The 20,586-nt window shown below is 41.8% G+C and overlaps 1 protein-coding gene across 3 annotated transcripts; it reads right to left on the minus strand.

The window, feature by feature from the left end:
* Window positions 1-10,590: 10,590 nt before the first annotated feature.
* On the minus strand, window positions 10,591-20,431 carry LOC119054978 (pancreatic alpha-amylase). Of its 3 annotated transcripts, none has more exons than XM_037153061.2 (12): window positions 20,107-20,431; window positions 19,876-19,983; window positions 18,558-18,771; window positions 18,069-18,215; window positions 17,064-17,261; window positions 16,415-16,645; window positions 15,558-15,691; window positions 14,567-14,689; window positions 14,373-14,472; window positions 12,638-12,756; window positions 12,318-12,443; window positions 10,591-10,819 (listed from the first exon to the last, which is right to left on the minus strand). In XM_037153061.2, the coding sequence occupies exons 3-12, from the start codon at window positions 18,723-18,725 to the stop codon at window positions 10,627-10,629; spliced, it is 1,539 nt and encodes a 512-aa protein (XP_037008956.1). In that variant the 5' UTR covers window positions 18,726-18,771; window positions 19,876-19,983; window positions 20,107-20,431; the 3' UTR covers window positions 10,591-10,626. The 3 variants fall into 3 exon arrangements, with proteins under 3 accessions (XP_037008956.1, XP_037008955.1, XP_037008957.1); XM_037153060.2 differs by having other exon boundaries at window positions 19,876-19,993; XM_037153062.2 differs by lacking the exon at window positions 19,876-19,983.
* Between the last annotated feature and the right edge of the window lie 155 nt (window positions 20,432-20,586).

Here is a 20,586-nt window from a genome sequence, read left to right on the forward strand (position 1 = left end):
AGAGAAATATCCCAGAGTAAATTACAGAGAGGTCTGACTCTGACAGATGACAAGACCCCAAGACAGAATTGCCCAGAACTCTGAAAATAACACCCAGTTCTCATAAAACGTACCACCAGGAAACAGGAATTGATTTTACATCTCATTGTATCTGGAAAAGCAATCTTCTTGAGCAGAGTCCCAACATCCCTCTCCAATTTCAATAGGGCGTTTTATTCTGAGGTTAATAGATATTAATAATACATAAAACCACAGAATATCAGCTACGATAAGACACTCAATATAGAGAAGGCAGTTCTGTGGCCTCTATTCCATTAGGACACAGATCACCTGCCCAGGTGTGAGACTTCCGTACTTGAACTCATCCAGTCCGCTGTCCTGCCATAGATGGGGTGAATGAGACTCAGCGACAGGGTTTCACCGTAACACCTTTTCTCACTTAGTTACTTTTCACATGGGACCTCATGAAGACAAGATTTTGGAAATTACAGGTCTTACGATAGAAAGCAGCGTCACTGTGGAAGGCTTTGGGTTCAGATAAGGTGTTAAATGAACACAGTATTGAGTTAAAGTACATTTCCAAATATAAGCTTTGATGCATTTTAGTATTGTAATCATTACATTGCTGCCCTCATGAGTTCATTAGGGTGTCTAAGTAACACAAGTCAATTCACAGTAGAATTATTTATACGCAGGCACAGTAGGGTCTTGGTGCAGGATTAGGTGCGAATGTGAATCCAAAGCAAGAATCTCACATCGTCAAAAAAGGAAGCAAAGACCAGGTCTGATGATTGAAGTAATTCTAACAGCTCTCTAATTTCTAATGACGAATGGTGGACTCACTGACAGTTTTGAAGGGTTTCTTCTTGCTTTCAAGTCATTTCAGTGTTAACTTCTATATTTTCATCTGTGATGATGTATTCATTTTTGTGATGAGACAGTAAAGATGTTCCTTAGACTTCAGTCTGTAAGTTCAATGCCCAACCCATGAGCCCAATATACATGATTAGAAATGTCCTGTTGTTTCGTGGTGGGATTCTCAGTGTGATCAGGAGGTAGTAATAATGAATTCAATCAACGGTGAGTTGCAAGGGGCAGGACCTCTCTTTCCCCCAAGAAATTGGGGGAAACCTGAGGAAATAACTCATACAATCAACAAGGCAAAATTAGTGAGACCAGAAAGGAGTGATTCTGAGAGCTATTGCCTGTGTGTCCGGCATGTTCTAGGGGCAGCTTCCCTGAACTGGTTGTTAATGACCAGACAAGGCAACCCTACACACAAACGGAAACTCTGTGATACATCTGAATTAAAAAGCAACGCTGATTTGAGATTTAAGCAACATGGCTTGGTTGGGAGAAAGAGACTCTTCCCAAGTACAAGACTTGGGCGCATCAACAGCTTTTGTCCCTCAGTACATGCAGGATCCATACGAGAGGCTTTGGCGTGGAGGCGAGGTCGCTTCGTAGGGAGAACCCGCATCATCGGGGAGGGAGGTGTGGTTTCACGCGCTAACTTAACAGTCACTGAGGAAGTCACAATGCAAAGGAGAATGGCAGGTGCCCCATGGTTCAGAACAATATGTTCCTGCCCAAGGTGCAGCACCAAGTCTTCCAGACGGAGAATTTGGAAGACTTCGAAGGCAATCTATCCACGCCATAGCAATAGGAACGGTGAAACGTGGTCTGGGAGGGAGAATTTCCCCATGTCCTGAGGTCTGGGAGGGAGAATGCTTAACTGAGGAAATGGGAAAATTGGTTAAGGAACTGATTTTATTCAGCAAGTCGGCACTTTCAGGAAAAATAACAAATAAATCATGAGTCTGGGGTATGGTGAAAAATTAAGATCACACGGAAGTAGACAACCCTTGAAACTGGAGGGAACCTATATGCCAGCAACGCGATTTGACAAGTGAGTCCAGAGAAAGGATTTCAGCAAAGGACTGCAGAACAAAAAGAAGCCATGGGCATTAGTATTAATGCTTCGGATCTGAAGGGACAAATGCAGTCCCACTGGCTTGGGCACAGTGACAACTGGCTACTGTTACAGGTAGCAGGTGAGGGAGACAGATGGAATCAGGCTGAAATTAGGAGATCAGAGAATGACAAGATGGGCGCTGTCTCCACCCCTTGGCTCTGTCTTCCCAAGTCTTGGCCTCGTTCTCAGGCCGGTTTTTCTCCCCAGGCAGCAGCAAAGCTGCTCACACGCAGCCCCAGGGTTAGTTCCTGCTGGGTAAGCAAACTCGGAGAGAAAAGCAAACGCTTCTTCTCCAATCCTTTTAACGCATCTTTGCCACCAGTGCAAACCAAAGCCCCACGGCCGGCTCTTCAGTGGTCTGGCTCGGTGCACAAGCCTATCTGTGACCCAAACGAGGTGCTAGGGGACTGGAATGTCCTGAACACTCCAGCAGAGGGCCCACGCCTGCCCCAGAAGTGAGACGCGAGGTCCACTGAACCTCCCCAGCGTGGGAGAAACATGGTGTCTGGGTGGTTTCTCAACAGGAAAATGATGAGCTGTTACCAGTAAAAGAGATAAGGATACTTGGCAGAATAAATGATAGATACTCATCACATCCACGTACAGAAGAACTCTCGCTCATGACCGGGCCAAGGAGATAGAATCACTAGGAGTTATTGCTAACTGTAATAATTAGCTAAGAGGGAACCACACCACCTTAGACTTACAGTAGTAAAAAGCACATGTGTGCACGCGTGTGCATGCGTGTGCGTGTTGTCTAGTGTATTGCTGATTCACTGTGCCGTATTTGTCCCGAAGTGCCTGTTACAGAAGCCGAGTCCAGTCTGTGCTATTACTACTTGCCTTGGGTATTTCGGGTTTGGATTATCATCCCAAATTCTCCAGTTTGTCAGCATTAAAAGAAATGTGCACCGCACATTCTGCATGTGACCTCGCCATTCCTCCTGTCAGACTAGACGGAGTGTATTTCCGTGAGTCTTGATGTGACTGGTGCTCATACCAGCAAGCCAAGGCTCTGAATGCTCTTTCATGATTCGACTTGGACCCCTGCATTTCTGCCTTGAACTGTAATGAAGAACACACCTTGAGCCCTGGCTGGTGTAGCTCAGTGGATTGATCACGGGCCTTCGAACCAAACAACCACGGTTCGATTCCCAGTCAGAGCACATGCCTGGGTTGCAGGCCAGTTCCCAGCAGGGGACACATGAGAGGCAACTATACATTGATGTTTCTCTTCCTCTCTCCTTCCCTTACCCTCTAAAGATAAATAAATAAAAAAAGAACACACCTTGAGTCATCAGTCACTGATGGAAGAAAATGAATCTGACGTGACTTCAACTTACAGCGTGGCATCAATTTTTTTTCTTTTTATCCTTTCCCAAGGACTTTTTTTCATTGAGAGAGAGAGAGACATCAATGCGAGAGAGAAATATCGATCAGTTGCCTTCTCCTACACACCCTGACCAGGGATTGAACCCGCAACCTTTCCGTCTATGGGACAATGCTCCAACTGATTGAGCCACACTGGCCTGAGCTCTGAGCCTGCGCACTAAGTGTTTTCATGTACTGCCTCTAAAAAAATAAACCTATACTTTGCCAAAAACATTCTCTTTCTCGGAAAAATTTCTAATATAGGAACTACTGATAAAAATACTGATATATAAACTTTTAAAATTTTTCTGCCTTTTAAAGCTGTTTTTGTTACATGAATACAAATGTAACTTTTTGGAATCTTTCGAATAAAAGGCAGAAAATACTTTGTACCAAATGATGCTTTTATGCTCCCCTGAAATTTTTCAAAAGTTTATTTTCATTGAAAGAGAATTTTGCTGGATATAATCGCATAGTTTAATTTGAAAATACATTCCTGTGCGTACTGCTATAGGAAGACATTTTACGTCCGTGCTTTCTTCTCCAAAGCCAGCAGCAATATGATTGAAACCATGCTCTCCTGACACATCGTGGGGCTTTGTTTCATTTTCTCCTGTTCTTGAGATGGCTCTTGACTGACAGTCACATCAGGGATACAGTCCTATTAGTTCTCTCCCCAATCACGTACGGATGGTGAGCAGGAAGCAAGCTGTCATTCACCATCAATTACTGCAGCATGACAATAGTGAAATTATTTCAGCAAGCCTGGGGTGAGCAGTGACAGCCTGGGAGGCTCACCAGAGCTGATGGAAGGCTGGCAGACCTGCGTGCGTGCTCCCAGACGGGGCGGGACCCAGCGCCACTGAAACCGCACCGCAGGGAGTTCGGGGAGAACCAGAGCCAACCTAGAGGTAATGCACGCCAACCCAAACCTAGCCGACTAAGTCGGTTTTAACATCAGCATGAGTAACGGTAGTTCCTGGAACTTCCCAGTGGTGACCTATGATTATCCTGCATGGATAGTAATCCCCTTTCTATTTGGAAAGGCTGTGGCTAGTATCAATACATGAAACCCAAGAGAAAGGCCTTGACAGAAAATTTATGTTACTGGTAGGTTTTGTTCTACCTTTCCAACCTATCTTCCACTAGTATTCCATAAACCCCACCTCCAGCCTCACTAATAGATGGGCCTACACAGTTCCACAGTCTCTCTCCTCCTTCTGTGCTTCCTCCTGTCCTGACCTTTCTCCACCTGGAACGCCCCCCTCCCTCTTTCCCCTTCCTTAGAGACCCGCCTTGTCTGTCTCAGACCTTCCTTTCCCACTAATCTTCCTCAGACACGCAAGGTCTCCCTTCTTCAAAATCAAACAACTTACGATCCATACTTAATTTGCATACCTTTGACCACGTTCCTCTACTTTCATTAATGCATCGTGTAGTTCCATTCTGCTTTCCCAACTCTATTTTGCACTTAAGCAGGGGCGACATCTTTTGCAGAACCTACAGGAGTGCTGTGCGCTGGATAAATACGTGTTGTGGTGATGGATGTGCGTGTTCATGGTAACACGCAGCTTCCCTTTTCACCTGTGGCCCTATATCACACGTAAGATCATAGGACACAAAGCTGAGCCTGAGATCCCTGCTGGTGGCCTTCCTGCAGATCCATGACCTAGAACTTAACTAGAAACACTGGAGTCAAGAGGGCTTTTCTGTTAACTAACGTTCGGCTAATGGCACCCAGGCTGAACCTGGCAAGATTTCAGATTAGGGGAAGATGTTACCTTCTGTTCCAATTCCAATACTTTGTGAGATTTTCTTCTTCTTTCAGTTAGATTTTAGGAGAAATATCAAATTGCTAGCCCTCAGCATTAGAACAAGAGACATGTCTTTATTGAGGAGGTACAGTATGCATTTAACCAAAAATAGCAATTACTGTTATACGTGTATACAATTTATGTAGTTCCCCAGACTAAAATGAGATATTATGTTCATTTCACAGATGAGGAAACTGAGGTTCAGAGAGGTGATTGAAAGATCTTCACTGATTGAATTGATTATGAAAATATAATTGTTTCTTGATTGAAAGACATCTTCAAAAGTGTCAAAAGATAGTGCATTGGACTTGTCGATTTGGAATTATAGGGAAATAATAAATTTTACCTTTTATTTCAAAGGAAGTGATATTCTTTGTACCTAAACTCATCTTTGTGCCTTTTTAACTCATCTGTTTCTCCCTAAAAACGGATTACGTAAGTGGCTTTGAACCACACTTCATTTTTTTCTTTTCCCGGAGTTTATGTTCAAGGGTAAAAAGAGCAAACAGACTGTGTATTTGCCCATCTGTTCAATTGCTTGTGAAAGACCTTTAAAGGTCTTTTAATATATCACTCCCCTGCTGGTTTTTTTTTAAGAAGTGTTGTTTTTATTGGCATTCTTTAATGATTTCTTCTAAAACTTTGTGATTTTCTTCAGCAAATTGTAAGCTACATCTAATATATCCAGCTTCCCCCACTCTCCTCCTTTATAGCTAGTTTTTTTTGTTTTGTATTTTTTAAGACTTTAGCAGGAGCCAATAAAACAGAAGGAAAATTAAGATTCAGTTAAACTAGCCCTGAGTTAAGACCCTAAAATTTTTTCTAGTCACTTTCAAGTTGGGAGGAATTTGCTTTGATAGATTCTTAAAAGCAAAATGCAAATGTTCAAAAAACAATTCAGTTTAAATAATTAGAGATTTTTCTGTCCTTCACAAAAAACGGTCTCATTTACCTCTCTTTACCACAGAAAGTGCTCTCTTTCCAGATTTGCTTTATTAATCGTAAGTGTCTTTTTGGAAACATCAGAAATTGGCCTGGTGCATAAAAGTTCACTTTATTTGGAAGTTGAAAGATAATAATAATGATACTAATAATCATCATATTGAGATTCCCTGAAAAGACACTGAGCAGATGTCCCCATCATTCTGTGATCGATCACCTATGAAGAGGTTCATTGGCTCAGCTTTGATTTAAAAGGAAAAGTCTAATAATAGTAATGATGACTTTTCAACACAGAGAGTCCTCTCTTCCATGAGAAAGGAAACAACTCAGTCTGTACAGGCAGGATTACTCCTGCCATGAAATGAACCATCTCAAGGAAGAAACAACTTATATAGATGAGCAAACAGAAAGTGCGATGGATGCCCCTTTTTATTACAAAATCATAAGCATGCAATTCTGTAACATAATACCACGCTCAAACACACCCTATGACATTTTAGGTGAAATGTTCACATTAAAACTACAAAATATTACACCCTTATTATTACCCTACCAACCACACTCAAGCAGGCATCACTTCTGCCAGAACCTGTAGAAATGGACTTCAAATGTATTATATCCCCACCAGGTGACATAATTTTTCTGCCTTAAGAATAATTGGTTCTCTTATTAAGGGCACAGCTTACCAAAATAATGACCTCTTATGGCTTAAAAATCCAGAAAACACGATCATATTTTGCCAAAATACTTGACTTCCCCATGATTTTTTCTCTAGCGTTATTGAGAAATAATTGACAGATAAAATTGTATACATTTCAAGTGTACGATGTGATGATATAATATGCATACACATTGTGAAATTGTGACCAAGATCAAGTTAATTAAACACCCACCCCCTCATATAATTAACATTTTCATGAGAACTAGTAAGACGTGCTATCAGAGCATTTCAAGCGAACAACTCACTTTATCAACTCTAGTCACTTATTGATCTTCAGAACTTACTCATCTTCCCTTAAAATTTTGCACCCTTTGTCCCACATCTCTTTATCTCCCCATCCCAGGCCTGACAACTGCTATTTCTACTGTTTCTATGAGTTCAGCTTGTATTTCATCTACATTCCATATAAATAATACCACAGTACGTGTTAGTTTTCAGCTGGCTATTTCACCTAGCATAATACACTCCAGATTCATACGTGTGTTCTCATAAAGGCAGAATTTCCTTCCTTTTTATGGCTGAATAATATTCCATTGTGTATATTTTCTTTATTCACTCATCCACTGACCTTTAGGTTGTCCTCCTATCAAAAATTGGTCCAGCTTCTAGGTGTACTTACCGTATCTTGATTATTGTGAATCGTGTTGCAATAAACATGAGAGCGCAGATATCAACTCAAGATGTGATTTTATTTCCTCCAAATGTATATCCAGGAGAGGCACTGATAGACCATATAGTTCTCCTCGTCATTGTTTGAGAAACCCCCATACTGTCTTCCATAATGCCTATACCAACTTACATCCCCACCAGCAGTGTACATAGGTTCTTTATCTTCACAAACTTACCAACATTTATCACTTACCTTTTTTTAATAATAAACATCCCAACAGGTGTAAAGTAATGTCTCATTGTGGCTTTGGTTTGCATAACCCATATAATTAGTGATGTTGAGCACCGTTTTATGTTTCTACAGGCCATTTGTATGTCTTTGTAGGAAAAATGTCTGTTAGGAGGCTTTGCCCATTTTTTAAATGGGCTGGGTTTTTGGTATTGAGCCTTAAAAGTTCCTTATGTAATTTCGGTATTAACCTCTTTTCAGATATATGGTTTCCAAATATTTTTGCCCATTCCATACGCTGTTTTCTTATTTTATGGACTGATTCCTTTGGTGTACAGAAGCTTTTTAGTTGATGTACTTCCATTTGTTTATTTTTGCTTTTTTGTGTGTGGTTTTGGTGTCCTATCTATGAAATCCAAGACCAATGTTATGAGGCTTTTCCCCCTTTTTCTTCTAGGAGCTTTATGGTTTCAGGCTCCACATTTAGGTCTTTGATCCACTTCAAATTAACTTTTGTGAGTGCTGTAAGGTAGTCCAGTTTTATTCTCTTCCCTGTACATATCCAGTTTTCACAACACCATGTATTAAAGACACTCTCCCTATTGTATGTTCTTGGCACTCTTGTCAAAGATTAGTTGACCGTATATATGTAGGTTTATTTCTCTCTATTCTGTTCCATTGTTCTATGTGTTTGTTTTTATGCCAGTACCATGCTGTTTTAATTACTAGAGCTTTGTTATATAGTTTGAAATAAGGCAGTGTGATGTCTCCAATTTTGTTTTGCTCAAGTTTGCCTTGGTTATTCTGGGTCCTTTTTGGTTCCATATGAATTTTTTTCCTGTTTTTGTGAAAAATGCTACTGGAATTTTGATAGAGACTGCATTGAATCTATAGATTGCTTTGGGTAGCATGGACATTTTTAACAATATTAATTCTTCCAATCCAAAAACACAGGGTATCTTTTCATTTATTTGTATCTTCTTCAATTTCTTTGATGAGCACCTTATAGTTTCAGTGTATAACTCTCTCATCTTTTTGTTTAAATGTATTCCTATGTACTTTATGCTATAGTAAATATAATTGCTTTCTTAATTTCTCATTCTGATAGTTCAATGTCAGTGCATCGAAACAGAGGCAACATTTGCATGTTGATTTTGTATCTTGCAACTTAAACTAAATGTCATCATCGGTTCTAACACCTTTTTTCCTGAGTCTTTAGGAGCTTCCATGACAAGATCATGTCATCTGGAATTAGAGACAGTATTACTTGTTTCTTTCAGGTTTGGGTGCTTTTTATTCCTTTATCTTGCCTGATTAACCTTGCCAGGACTTCCAGTACTGTGTTAAATAGAGAGCAGGAGGTGCTTGTCTTGTTCCTAATCTTAAGAAAAAAGCCTTTTAGCTTCTTACCATTAACTATAATGTTCGCTGTGGGCTTGTTATAAAGGCCTTAACTATGCTGAGATACACTCCTTCTCTAATTTTTTTAGTTTTTACCACAAAGGTTTGTTGAATTTTATCAAACGTTTTTTGCCTCTGTTGAGATCCCATGACATTTCTGGCCTGAGAATTCAGGGCTAAGCAAGAATGAATTAACCTTGAAAGAATTAGAGAGAGAATAAAACTCTTTATATTCCCAGGCCACACCTTGACTAATAATTCTCTCCCCCAAAATGATCTGTGCTGCTTCTTTTCCTCTCATTATCTCAGTTTATTTTAGGGACAATCATCAAGCTGTTATGTAACATGTTCCAGTGTCCTGGGACTAAAGGTCCCGTTGACTGAGTGAGCGAAACAGGGTAATTATAGATCCAAAAAAAGCCCACATGTCAAACGGAAGCTGAACCAGTAAAAATGTGGAGGAAGGGCAATCAATGAGCAAAAAGGGAGACTAAGATGAGAGTCACAGAAGCCAACAGAATAGAAGAGGAGGGAGCGACTCGGCATTTTAAATACTCTCGTGAAATCATATAGATGAAGGAAAAGACGGGTTAATAACAGCTGTTTTTGATGATGTTGATAAGGAGCAACAAACCCCACATTTAATGTCAGGGTGAGGGAGAATGACCAGCTAAGGACACCTTGGTTCATGGTACCTTGAATGCCCTAAATAAACATCCGTTCATAGTGAGGGTTAAGCGGTAGAACAGAAAGCTGGACGGCATCTAGTTAAAGCCACAAGGTAGAGAGAGAAAAGGTGAAAGAGAAAAGATTCCTGTGAGCTCCATATAATCAGAATTACAGATGGCATAATGTTAGTTTATTCTGAAACTTATTCGCTGTAAAAGGGCTTTCACATTGTTAAAGCCACCCAAATGTTATCAATTTTTACAGGAATCATCTCTAAGTCAGCTTTCCCTGACTCCCTGCTAGAAACACTGTGTGGGAGAAATGAACACAGACATACATCAGTGACCCACAGCTGGGCAGCCGGTGTCGTCCACAAACATATTTATCAAGGTGCCTATCTGAGTTCTTAGAAATCTCTTTTCTTACTTAGTTATTTTTTAAAGAGTATTGAGTTTATTGGGGTCACATTGGTTAATAAAACTATGTAGGTTTCAGGAGTACAATTCTATAATACGTCATCTGTACACTGTATGGTGTGTTCGCCACCCCAAGTCCAGTCTCCCTCCATCACCATTCATCCCCTTTCCCTCTGGGAATCACCCTGCTGTTGTCTGTGTCTGTGAATTTTTTTTTTGCTTAATCCCTTTACCTTTTTCACCAAGCCCCCAACTCTGATAAGTAGGTTAATGTGAGTCTGCTAAAATATGACAAAATGTCGACTGTAATTATTTTATGATTGTAACATTATGGGATTTTTTTATGCCCTTCTGAGTTTTCAAGTGGATTATTTACTACGGTTTTACCAAAAATGATTGAATGGTAAGAATTTATAAAGGTAAGAACAACGCCACACACTTGGTTATTTCTCTGGGTATATATGTGTTTAATTCAAATTTCATAATTTGGATTCAGCGTGAATGGCGATAAATGGATCTTCAGCAGAGTTACTGATGGAAAAGTAGGCGTTGCCATCCCCAGAAACATAGACTTCAATTCCCGTGCACTGGTCGTCAGCGACTTTATCTCCAGAAATAACATCACAGTATGTGCCAGCGGGAAGGCCCGTTTGCAACGTCATAGACAATGGCCTGTAGAACAAAAGCTAAGATTTAACTTGACATCGACACAATTCAAGGCAAGAATACAGATGACCTCTGAAACACGGGGCAGAACCGGAATAGTCAGGGGCTCCGCGCTAACAACTACCCACAAAGACCTCTGGGCGCAGGGGGGCGGTTTCCTGGGCAACAGAAGCAGTCTTACAGAAGACTTCATGATTTCGAGTCGCTAGTGAGCATCACAGGAAACGGAGGGTGAAGACTATCAGTGAGGACGGGAGTCGTGCTGCCCCCACGGGATAAAAGTACTTCTTGTGGCAAATGCAAATATTTTAAATGTGCCCCCATCTCAACTGAAGAAAATGCAAGTTACTGTCAAACCATTAAGTTGGTTATTTCTTCAAAAAACTCTTCTGTTTTCAAGAGGCTACAATGCATTTGGGCTAAAGATAAAAACAACCTAATATTTCTTTGAAGAAGTACATAGGGTTTTTTTTGTGATTTTTAATTTTAATTGGTGTTCAAGTACAGTTTTCTGGCTTTTCCCCTCACCCCAACCCACCCCCTCCCATTCCCACCCACCCTGTTACTGTCCATGTGTCCTTTATATTTATTCCTGCAAACCCTTCCCCTTTTCCCCTGAAATTCCCTCCCCTCTCCCCTCTGGTCCCTGTCAGCCTGTTCTCTATTTCAGTGTCTTTGGTTATATTTTGCTTGTTTGCTTTGTTTTGTTGATTAGGTTTTAAATATAAAGCTGTCTCATACATTTATATTGGCTCTCCCAAACATAAAAGACAGAAATTGAAGGACTAGCCACTGATTCTTTCAGCAAGAGAGATACATTCGATTAATTTTGTTTTGTCAGTAAAACACAATTCAAGCTCGGATGAGCTAAGCGTGAGTGGAAGCCATCCCTGGGCAGACACTGTGACGGCCTGAGCCATCGTTCTGGTCTCAAATGGAACACTTAAAACTCTCCTAACAACATTGTTTACCATAAGATACATATTCTTTACACCTGTGCTTAAAAAAAAAACACAAAAACACTGTCACAGAGAGAGAGGAGTGAAGACAAAGGCCAAAGAAACAGATAGAAGAAGAGTTGAGAGAAAGAGCTAGAAAAAGAAGGTATTTCAGTACCAACGCTGTAGCTCTCCACTGCTGCATTTAAATGAAAGAGGGTCATAGGACAGCTTCTTCCAGTGACGTCACAACCTGCGTACGAATGACTGTGTCTCGAGTGAGGTGGGCACGTGAGCGGATACGAGGCGCACGATGCGCAAGGTGCGCAAGGTGCGCAAGGTGCGCAAAACTCACTCTGCTCCGCCCAGAAATCCCTTACAAGGAGGCGGTCAGAGGCGTAAGAGCCTTCATCATTCACTTTTCTGGGTCCTTTTCTGATCTCTCTGTTTCTAATCCACTGACTAAAGACTTTTTCAGATACAAAAAAGTAAATGAGCAGACGGAGAAAAGAACAAACCCAGCGCGCACGCGTATGAATCATAATGTCTAATGGGCACCCACTTACCAGTCGTCATTGTTAAAGACGATGAACCCTCTGTTGCCTCTGCCGAACGCTACCTGGTTGCTGCCGTTGTCCCACCAATTTGTAAACGGCTGGCCATCGACGACGTTGCGAAACATCACCATGTTCCTAAACACGAAACAAAGTGCCATGGCGATGGATACTTCAACAGTTTAAAATAGAAGGCAGAAAAAGTTTAATAATTTGTTTTTTAAAAATTGTTGTTCAAGTGCAGTTGTCTCCATTTCCCCACCACCGCTTTCCCCCACGCCGCCCACCCCCACCCCCCAATTCAGAGAACGCCCCTAAAAAGGTCCTCCCACCTGATCTGACGCCAACGGTGCTCACAGACCCAGTCATTGCCACAGGTGGTGTCCGGATTAATAGTCACTTCTTTAATTACTCCATTATTATTTGGTGGACCGATCCAATCGTTAACATCCTTAATTAGCAGAAAAAATTAAAAATGTGCAGATCTGAAACGTTAACTAGTTCTACCTCTTCCCTCTCCAGAACACCCCATCTAATCTGTCCTGTTTGTGCCCTGGAGGGTCTGCACTGAAAATCCAGCTCCTTCAGTAAAGCCCCCCCACTGAGTCCTCACCAGCTTCCCTCCAACTTCTCGGTTCCTGGAGCCAAACTTCAAAAGAAATTTGTTTTATCCTCTCACTTTCTTTCCCAGAAATTGCAATGGCTTCTTACATCACTACACGCAGGGCCATGTCACTGAGACAGCTAGGAGTTTAGTGTCAGAAACGACAGAATGAAAACGTTTTACTACTGAGAAAGCTCAGTCGATATACGTAATTTCTCTGTGTCTTATTTTCTTCTTCTGTGAAATAGGAATATTGTTGAGATGCTATAAAATTAAATAACATGCAAAATGCCTTAAATACAGTAATTACTAAGTAAATCTAAGAACAGTGCCCTTCATTCTTCCTTTTGGATAAATGCATCCAGCAAGACATCACCACACTCTCATTTGAGCACAGGTTTAAGGCTCCGTTTTCCTGGCTGGTACTTTGTAAGATAAATGTAGGAAACTTACAGATTATGTCCAGGAAGCTTCTCACTGTGTGTCTTAAAGGTCACGTGATGAACAGTGGCCAAAGCTAAGATCCTTTGGCAGAAGTGTTAGGAAAGTGGAAATGTTATGAGAAAAACGGAAATGGACGTGGTCTATGACTCCTGACGTCAGAAATAAGACCAATTGATGGAAATCTGCAGAAGTTGGCTCAATAAACAGGGACGTCTAAATAGTGAACCTGTCTAACAACAGAATGGGTGAGTTGCTATACAGAGTAGATTCCTTTCTCACAGTGAAAGGAATCTGGGACAAACTAGAGAAACATCTGTGTCCTTTGTAGGGAAGAAGGTTGTCTCCTTCAGCTGTGAGGTTGCTGATGATGCTACAGCTGAAACCGTCACCTTAAAGAGAACAGTTTCCGCTACCTTTCTAAATACATTTAAAACGTGATTTTCAGTTTCTTCTAAAAATGTTTAGTCAGATTAACGCCTTTCCCTAAGATTTCCCCCCATACTAATCTTCCCCAGGATAGTCGGCAAGTTTACCTTCTTCAATACATGCATTTTCTTTCCTGTAAAATGCCTTGCCTGTTGAACCTCAGGTCAACGCGATGCTGGTTTTGCCTTTCATAGAACTTTTTAAAAGTATATAACCAGTACTTCTATTGCTATGGGCAGGTACTGCTTTAAGTTCCTTACAAGTTTGTTCATTTGCCATTCACAAACCAGCCCTGTAAAATGGGTTCTGATGAGGGGTACGCATTAAACTCCCTGTATCCTCTTTTTCGAGTGTTTTGGGGAAGTAAGGAGGTATGTTTGTCCTATTTCTGAAACACCTTACATACGAGCTGAGAGCAGAGACCACAAATTGTAGTTTTTTAGTATCCGCTGCATTGCCACGAATCCTGTGTCAGGCTTTACACTAATACACCCCATCAATGACTCACTCACATATTGGTATCATGTGAAGTCAGAACAAAACTGCCCTCCTTTTCTGGAGACACAAAGATTCTGTACAACAGCAGTACTCACTTTTCCGTTCTCGAAATACCTGGGCCAGCGGAAGCTCGACATCACTCGTGCGAACCCGTAAGGGTGGGCGAGCATGAAGCCCACGCCCATTTTGTACAGTCTGAAAGTCACAAAACGGTGTCGTCACAGCAGAGAACGACGTTGTTAGTGTGACAGAAAGGTAGGAGGAGACAAAACAGAGAACGGGTGCCTACCGCGAGTCCCAGAAGGTGAGGATGGAGGCCCCCCCGGCCCCGTGTCCCCGCTGGTTGTCGTGGTTGTCCACGAAGACGAGCGCCCGGTCGGAGGGCACGAAGCCCCAGCCCTCTCCCCAGTTCCTGTTCAGACACACGGGTGCCCTTCAGAGAAAGCTCCACACGCACTTCCCCCACCGTGGAACCCCGCAGGGAATTCTCCAGTGAAAAGGATGCAATTTATCTGTACAGGGGTGGGCAAGCGTAGGTTTGCAGTTGTGAGTTTATATCTGTTTGACTATGTATTAATTATGGCATCGTTTATTTGGGTTATTTCTATATTAAGAACTGTAAACCCACATTTGCCCATCCTGGCATATACACTGTGTACATATAGCTGTGCTATCTACACATACATTCCATGGGTAAATATATAGCTATACATATGCATGAATTACTTTATCACATTCATGTTACAGGCATTTTTGCTATTGAAACAAGTCCTTTTAGAAGCTTTAGTGCGGTACAATTTAAATGGACACCAGGAGGGACAAATCCACATCATACTATATAGATCGGCACAACCAAGACTTCAACACTGTCCTTCTATAATAGCAATATTTTAAAATCTGCAGTAAACGGGTGGAGTAAATGTAAACTCCACAGTGTGGCCATGCTGTGGGGACTTCATAGGTGGCAGAGTCACCTGAATAACCACCTGGGCCTCACAGGTTATTGGGCGACAGCGAAACCGGGTGCGACGGTGTAACACACAGATCGAAACCTCCCGGGGGTGGTCTGCGTGCTTTTCTAGACCTACTTCCTGCGATTGACCTTCTAAGTAACAACAACGATCGATTCGGGTTTGGGGAACTGGAACACTTGTTACTGGTAACAGACTCCTCGAAAGTGTTAGTCTAAATAAGGTCTGAATAAGACAACTCCTGTTGGGGTGATAAGCTGTATAACGGGTCTATGAAGGGGTTCGAAAGGCAAATCGTATTTCGTTTACTTCAAGTAGGCCATCTTCTCTCCATCCCACTTGCGCAGAACCGTGCCCAGCTTTGCGCCGTACTTGAATTCCGTCACGCGGCCATTCTCAAAGTACTCGCTGCTTTTGATGGGCTCACCACCCAGATCGATTACCTAGAAGGAATAGAGGGGAAAACATCATTCCGGGTTAGCATTTTTGCCAACCAGTGAATGCTACATAGCAAATGGCTTGAAACTCTTCGCGTTTTTTGAAATGCCCCAAGTGACTGTCCTTATGCCAAGATTCCTGTTTACGACGACCTGGAAAGTGCCCTGACCAGGCGACCTGCCGTCCTGCGGGAACGCTGACCTTGTTCGGTCTCGCACATAAATAACATGGCCGATGACATTTCTAAGTGCTCGATAAATATCAATGCATCTAACTTTCTGACAAAAACACAGACGTAACTATTATCACTATCTCCTCTCCTCACATGACATAATTTCTGCGTAGGGAGATAAATCAACTCGCCTACAAGAACACAGCTAACAGTGCTGCAGACAAGATTTAAACCACAGAGACCGGCGCAAGGCAGCAGCTGTATTACTGTCTGTCTCCTGAAATGGTCTCCGGGGAGACGGGGAATAGCAAAGAGCTGTTTGCAGCCTAAACGAATTCTCTGCCTGCCCTTCCTGAAAACCCCTTGTGATAAACAGCGAGTTCGATGAAGAGCAGCCTCTGAATGAAAGATGAAAGGATGTTCTACACAGCTGGTTCCCGTGCTACAGCAATGATTCAGTGATTAACCCGCAGAAGTTATATTTTTCATGAAACCCGCCGTTTATTTTCCACCGACTTAGGTGATCGTGTACAGGTACATAGACCTGTTGACGTACCTCCTGGTAAATGAAGGGTTTACTGCCTTCCGGGAACCAGGTTGTGTTCAGGTGATGCAGCTGATCCAACACGGCCTTCATGTCTCCGGGCCACATGTGCTTGGAAGCGTCTATCCTGAACCCTGCCACGCCGATGTCAATGAGGTGGTTGAGGTACTCAGCAATCTTGGAGCGCACATAGTCTTTCTCCAGCGCGAGATCAAGTAGACCTGACAGACGGCAGTCTCTGACCTGTTGGGGCGAAAATTTGTTTGGTGGGTGCAAGAAACATCGTGTCTACCTGAGAATCCACAGGCTCAGGTGTATTCACTCATGTATTCATCAGTGGAAATTCCTGTAGTGTCTTCTTCGCATTGGGCTCTGGGGCCATGGACATTCTAGTCTGGACATACCTGGGAAATATTTCCTATTATGAAAATGGAGAACGTAGGCAGTAAAGTGGATGGGCTTTTTAATGGGGAGAGACTAAGTGGAGGAAAGTTTTAAATCTTGATTTGAGTTTCTTATTTTTCAACAGTCATGCCTGCAATCCTGCTTTCTTGGGGAATCTAAGCTAGAATTTCAGTGGGGATGGATGAGTTCTATGTAGACAGTGAAAGGTAGAGAGAGCTCTTTTACAGAATGCTGGGGGTTTTTTTTTTGTAGCTACCTGGTAGAGATCATTGTAGTTCTCGATGTCCCCACTGCTAGTTCTGCACTTGCCGTCATTGAAGTCCCACCCAGAGAAGGGCACTGCGGGGAAGTCCCTGGTTCCAGGGTTGAAGTAGCTCCCACACGTGCTGCTGGTCCCCGCAGCCACGCCGTTCCCACACATGTGGTTGATCACAGCGTCCACGTAGACACGGACCTGAAAGGCAGCATTTCCAGTTCACGATGGTTGGCAGCCGGGCAGAAATCCATGATCTATTAGTGATTGAACTTTACAGCATGTCCACAGCACCCCTACTATTTGGGACTTTGAGAGGACCAAGAGTGAAGTGTGACAGGAAGTCAAGGTGAAGGCCCACCTGCACGCATTCTAGTCACCAGGCCAAATGCTGACATTTAATGGTAAATCAACAGCCCCAGAAACTAAACCAGAAGCTATCATAACTATGAGAACATGCAAAGAGCCTTTATTTTGGGGGTGGGGGGTAGGGATAAGAATAAGTTGAGACAGCAGGAATTACTGATTTTTGAAATCTCCATGGCTCATCCTCACAAAGCAACCAGACTCAACTATTATCTCTCATTATGCTCCTCGTCAAAGACATTGTATCTATTTATCATCCAAAAAACCCATGGGGAGGAAGACTCAGGACTTAGAGATGGAGACACATGCCACATACAAGTGGCAGCTAATATTATAACTGGAAGTTCCCATTTCTAACTGGAAAGTACTCCCTGGAAAAGTGTGTAGTGATAAGGGTTAAAAGTTGATATTTGCTTTATAAGTAAGATAGCTTTACACAGGGACTTGTATCTTTAGGAGATAAATGTCACATACACAAAGATTTACAAAACTGGACAATAAGCAACAATTAAATTTTAGTTATAGCTGAAGTAGAAAGTAAAATAAAAAATATGGAATACGGTCTGCTCAGAAGGAGCGAGAAACAGGAGAGAGAAGGTATTTTTTTTACACAATAGTTTTAAAGAAACTGAATTCACTTACACCAACATTGTTACATCGAGTGACCATGTCTCTGAATTCGTCTTCGTTTCCTGATCTAGTGCATAACTTGTAGCTGATTGGTTGGTACCGTTCCCACCACGGCCTCGAAGGTTGATTAATGACAGCATTTTCATTGGGTGGAGAGATCTGCAAATAAAATCATCTCAGGTATCAAGTTACGGCTTACTTTGTATCACTGGATATTCTAGAAAAGCATCAAAGATCTAGAATTGTTTCTGACTCTATAAACCGCTACATATGTTTACTATTATTAACAGTTTGTGGCAAATAGCCTACTGAAGTAAGTATAGCAGAAACAAAACGTAAACGTTGCCGACAATACTAAAGTTTGTATCTTCCGCATGAAACTCCTTCTTTTAGGCTAGGTATGTATGAAGTAAATAGTCCCTGCTTCGCCCACACAGATCCTGCTATTTATTCACTGTAAGCCTAGCAAACTCCACAATTCATATTGTGAACAGCACCCACCTGAACTCCTCCAAATCCTTTGGGAGCCAAGTATCGCTCACATTCAAGGGCAATGTCAACCCAACGCCACTCGAACAGATGAACGATGGAGGTCCGTCCAGCCTTGGTATTCGGGTTGTACTGTGCCCAGCAGAGCCCAATGGCGGAAAGCAAGAGAAGGAACTTCATTTTGCTTTGAAGGTGTCTGTGTTCTTTCCAGCGGCTATTTATACTCCTGTCAGAGCATATTTTACAAAGTCAATGTTAATAGACACGAATACTCAGAGCACACAATGTTCATCCATAATCTGGAAAGCGTTATTAATAATAGCCTGAACAAATAAAGAATATGCATAAAATCTTCCAGGAATAGAATCTAGATGACCTTCCGGAGCTTAATGTTTTCCTTATTGAGGGAATATTAACCTTTTTAAACATCTGGCCTTTCGTAGGCTTAAAAAAGGAGTCCTTAATCATGTATTATTTATTTAGGATTAGATTTTATTTCTGAAACCCTTCAAGGTTAGAAGGAAAATCACAAACAGAGCCGACAGCATTCATAGTCGAATTATCGCTTTCACCATCTATTTGCAAACATTCGTACTGTCTCAACTTCAAAAAGAAAGAGGACGTTCAGTTCGGTTCTGTTCCTCATTCCCAGCCCAAATTTTCAGCTACTAAAATCTCTGCATTGCAACTTAAGAAAGCACTTGGAAGTGGAACATCCATGCATTTTCCCTCCAGGAAATCACGTACTTAATGTAGTGGGTAGACTAGTTAGTGGTGTGTGAGCGCTTCTTTGTCTTTATCCTCGCCCAAAGCAGCCTCACATCTCCAGCAGATACGGCTCTATTTTTTTAACATGCAAATGAATTCATCTTGACCAAGAAGAGACAAGGTGTCTGCTCTTGTCATTTGTTGTTGTTAGTCTAGATGCTTCATAAATATCTTTATAGCCAGTAACTTAGTAAAAGGATTGTTAAAAATTTCAATAGAAATACCTTCAGTTGAACCTCCATGTCTGTTATTTGATCACTTACATTGCTCTCTGGGTGTTTTTGTTTTGTTCTATTTTCCCTGTTATCCATATTCTAGAGCTTTAGGGAGTTACATTACTGTACTTGGTCAAGGTAGTGCTTTCTTTTACTGAACAAAGTCATAATCCCTCTAAATTTTACATTGAATCTCATGTACAATTTTCTTAACGCGCTCTCCTGGGGCCTAGGAGCACCCCCTCCCCCCACACACAAAAAAAGAAAAACTAAATGAACCCGAGCTCAGATCAATAAGTCACACGTGAGTGTTTGAGAAAAGAAGGCAGATAATCAAGTTTGCCTACCAGGTTTCTGACACGAGAGAAAGACTTCAAGTGACGGTTCAGATGCATTTCAAATATAAACAGTACATTTTGTCCTGCTGGGAGCTGCAACTTCACTTGCCAACAAACCTAAAATAGACTGTGAAACTTCGTACTATATCATATCATATGACAAAACCTATTTATTACAAGATAAAAGTGGGGAAGGGATTGTATAATACTCCCCCCCCCAAAAAAATTAAAATAACTCACCACCTCCACTTCTTTCAGTTGGCAATCTCTCAAAACTTCAGTTCAGTCTTTTTCAATTATAAAGTTTTAAAGTGTTCTTTCTCTTCAATTAGGTGGGGTGGGGGGGAGCTGAATGTAAGACTTCACAGATTTGCTGTAATCCTCTTCCTTCCAGCAGGTCTTGCATTCTCTGAATCTGATTCGTACAAAGTCTAACCAGAGCTTCACAATGAGGTCAGCTTAGTCCGCCTCCCTCGCCACCCTCGCTTGCAGCCCCACCATGGCTTTTGATTGCACAGTAACAATTTGCTTTCTCTTTGCCTGACTGCCTTTTCTCAATGTCCTCGCCCCATCTCAACAACTCCTTGTTTTCCGGGCTATTTATAGTAATCCACTGGGGAAAAAACAGTTTGCTAAAATAACCTCAGTGACCTGAAGGGCAGATGAGAACCTAATTGTGTGAAATTATTCAGAAACATAATTATGACTAGAATGGAAACA

Source organism: Artibeus jamaicensis, unplaced genomic scaffold (assembly GCF_021234435.1).
Source record: "Artibeus jamaicensis isolate MK-2021 breed Jamaican fruit bat unplaced genomic scaffold, CSHL_Jam_final scaffold_1689, whole genome shotgun sequence".
In the NCBI taxonomy this organism is placed as follows: Eukaryota; Metazoa; Chordata; class Mammalia; order Chiroptera; family Phyllostomidae; genus Artibeus; species Artibeus jamaicensis.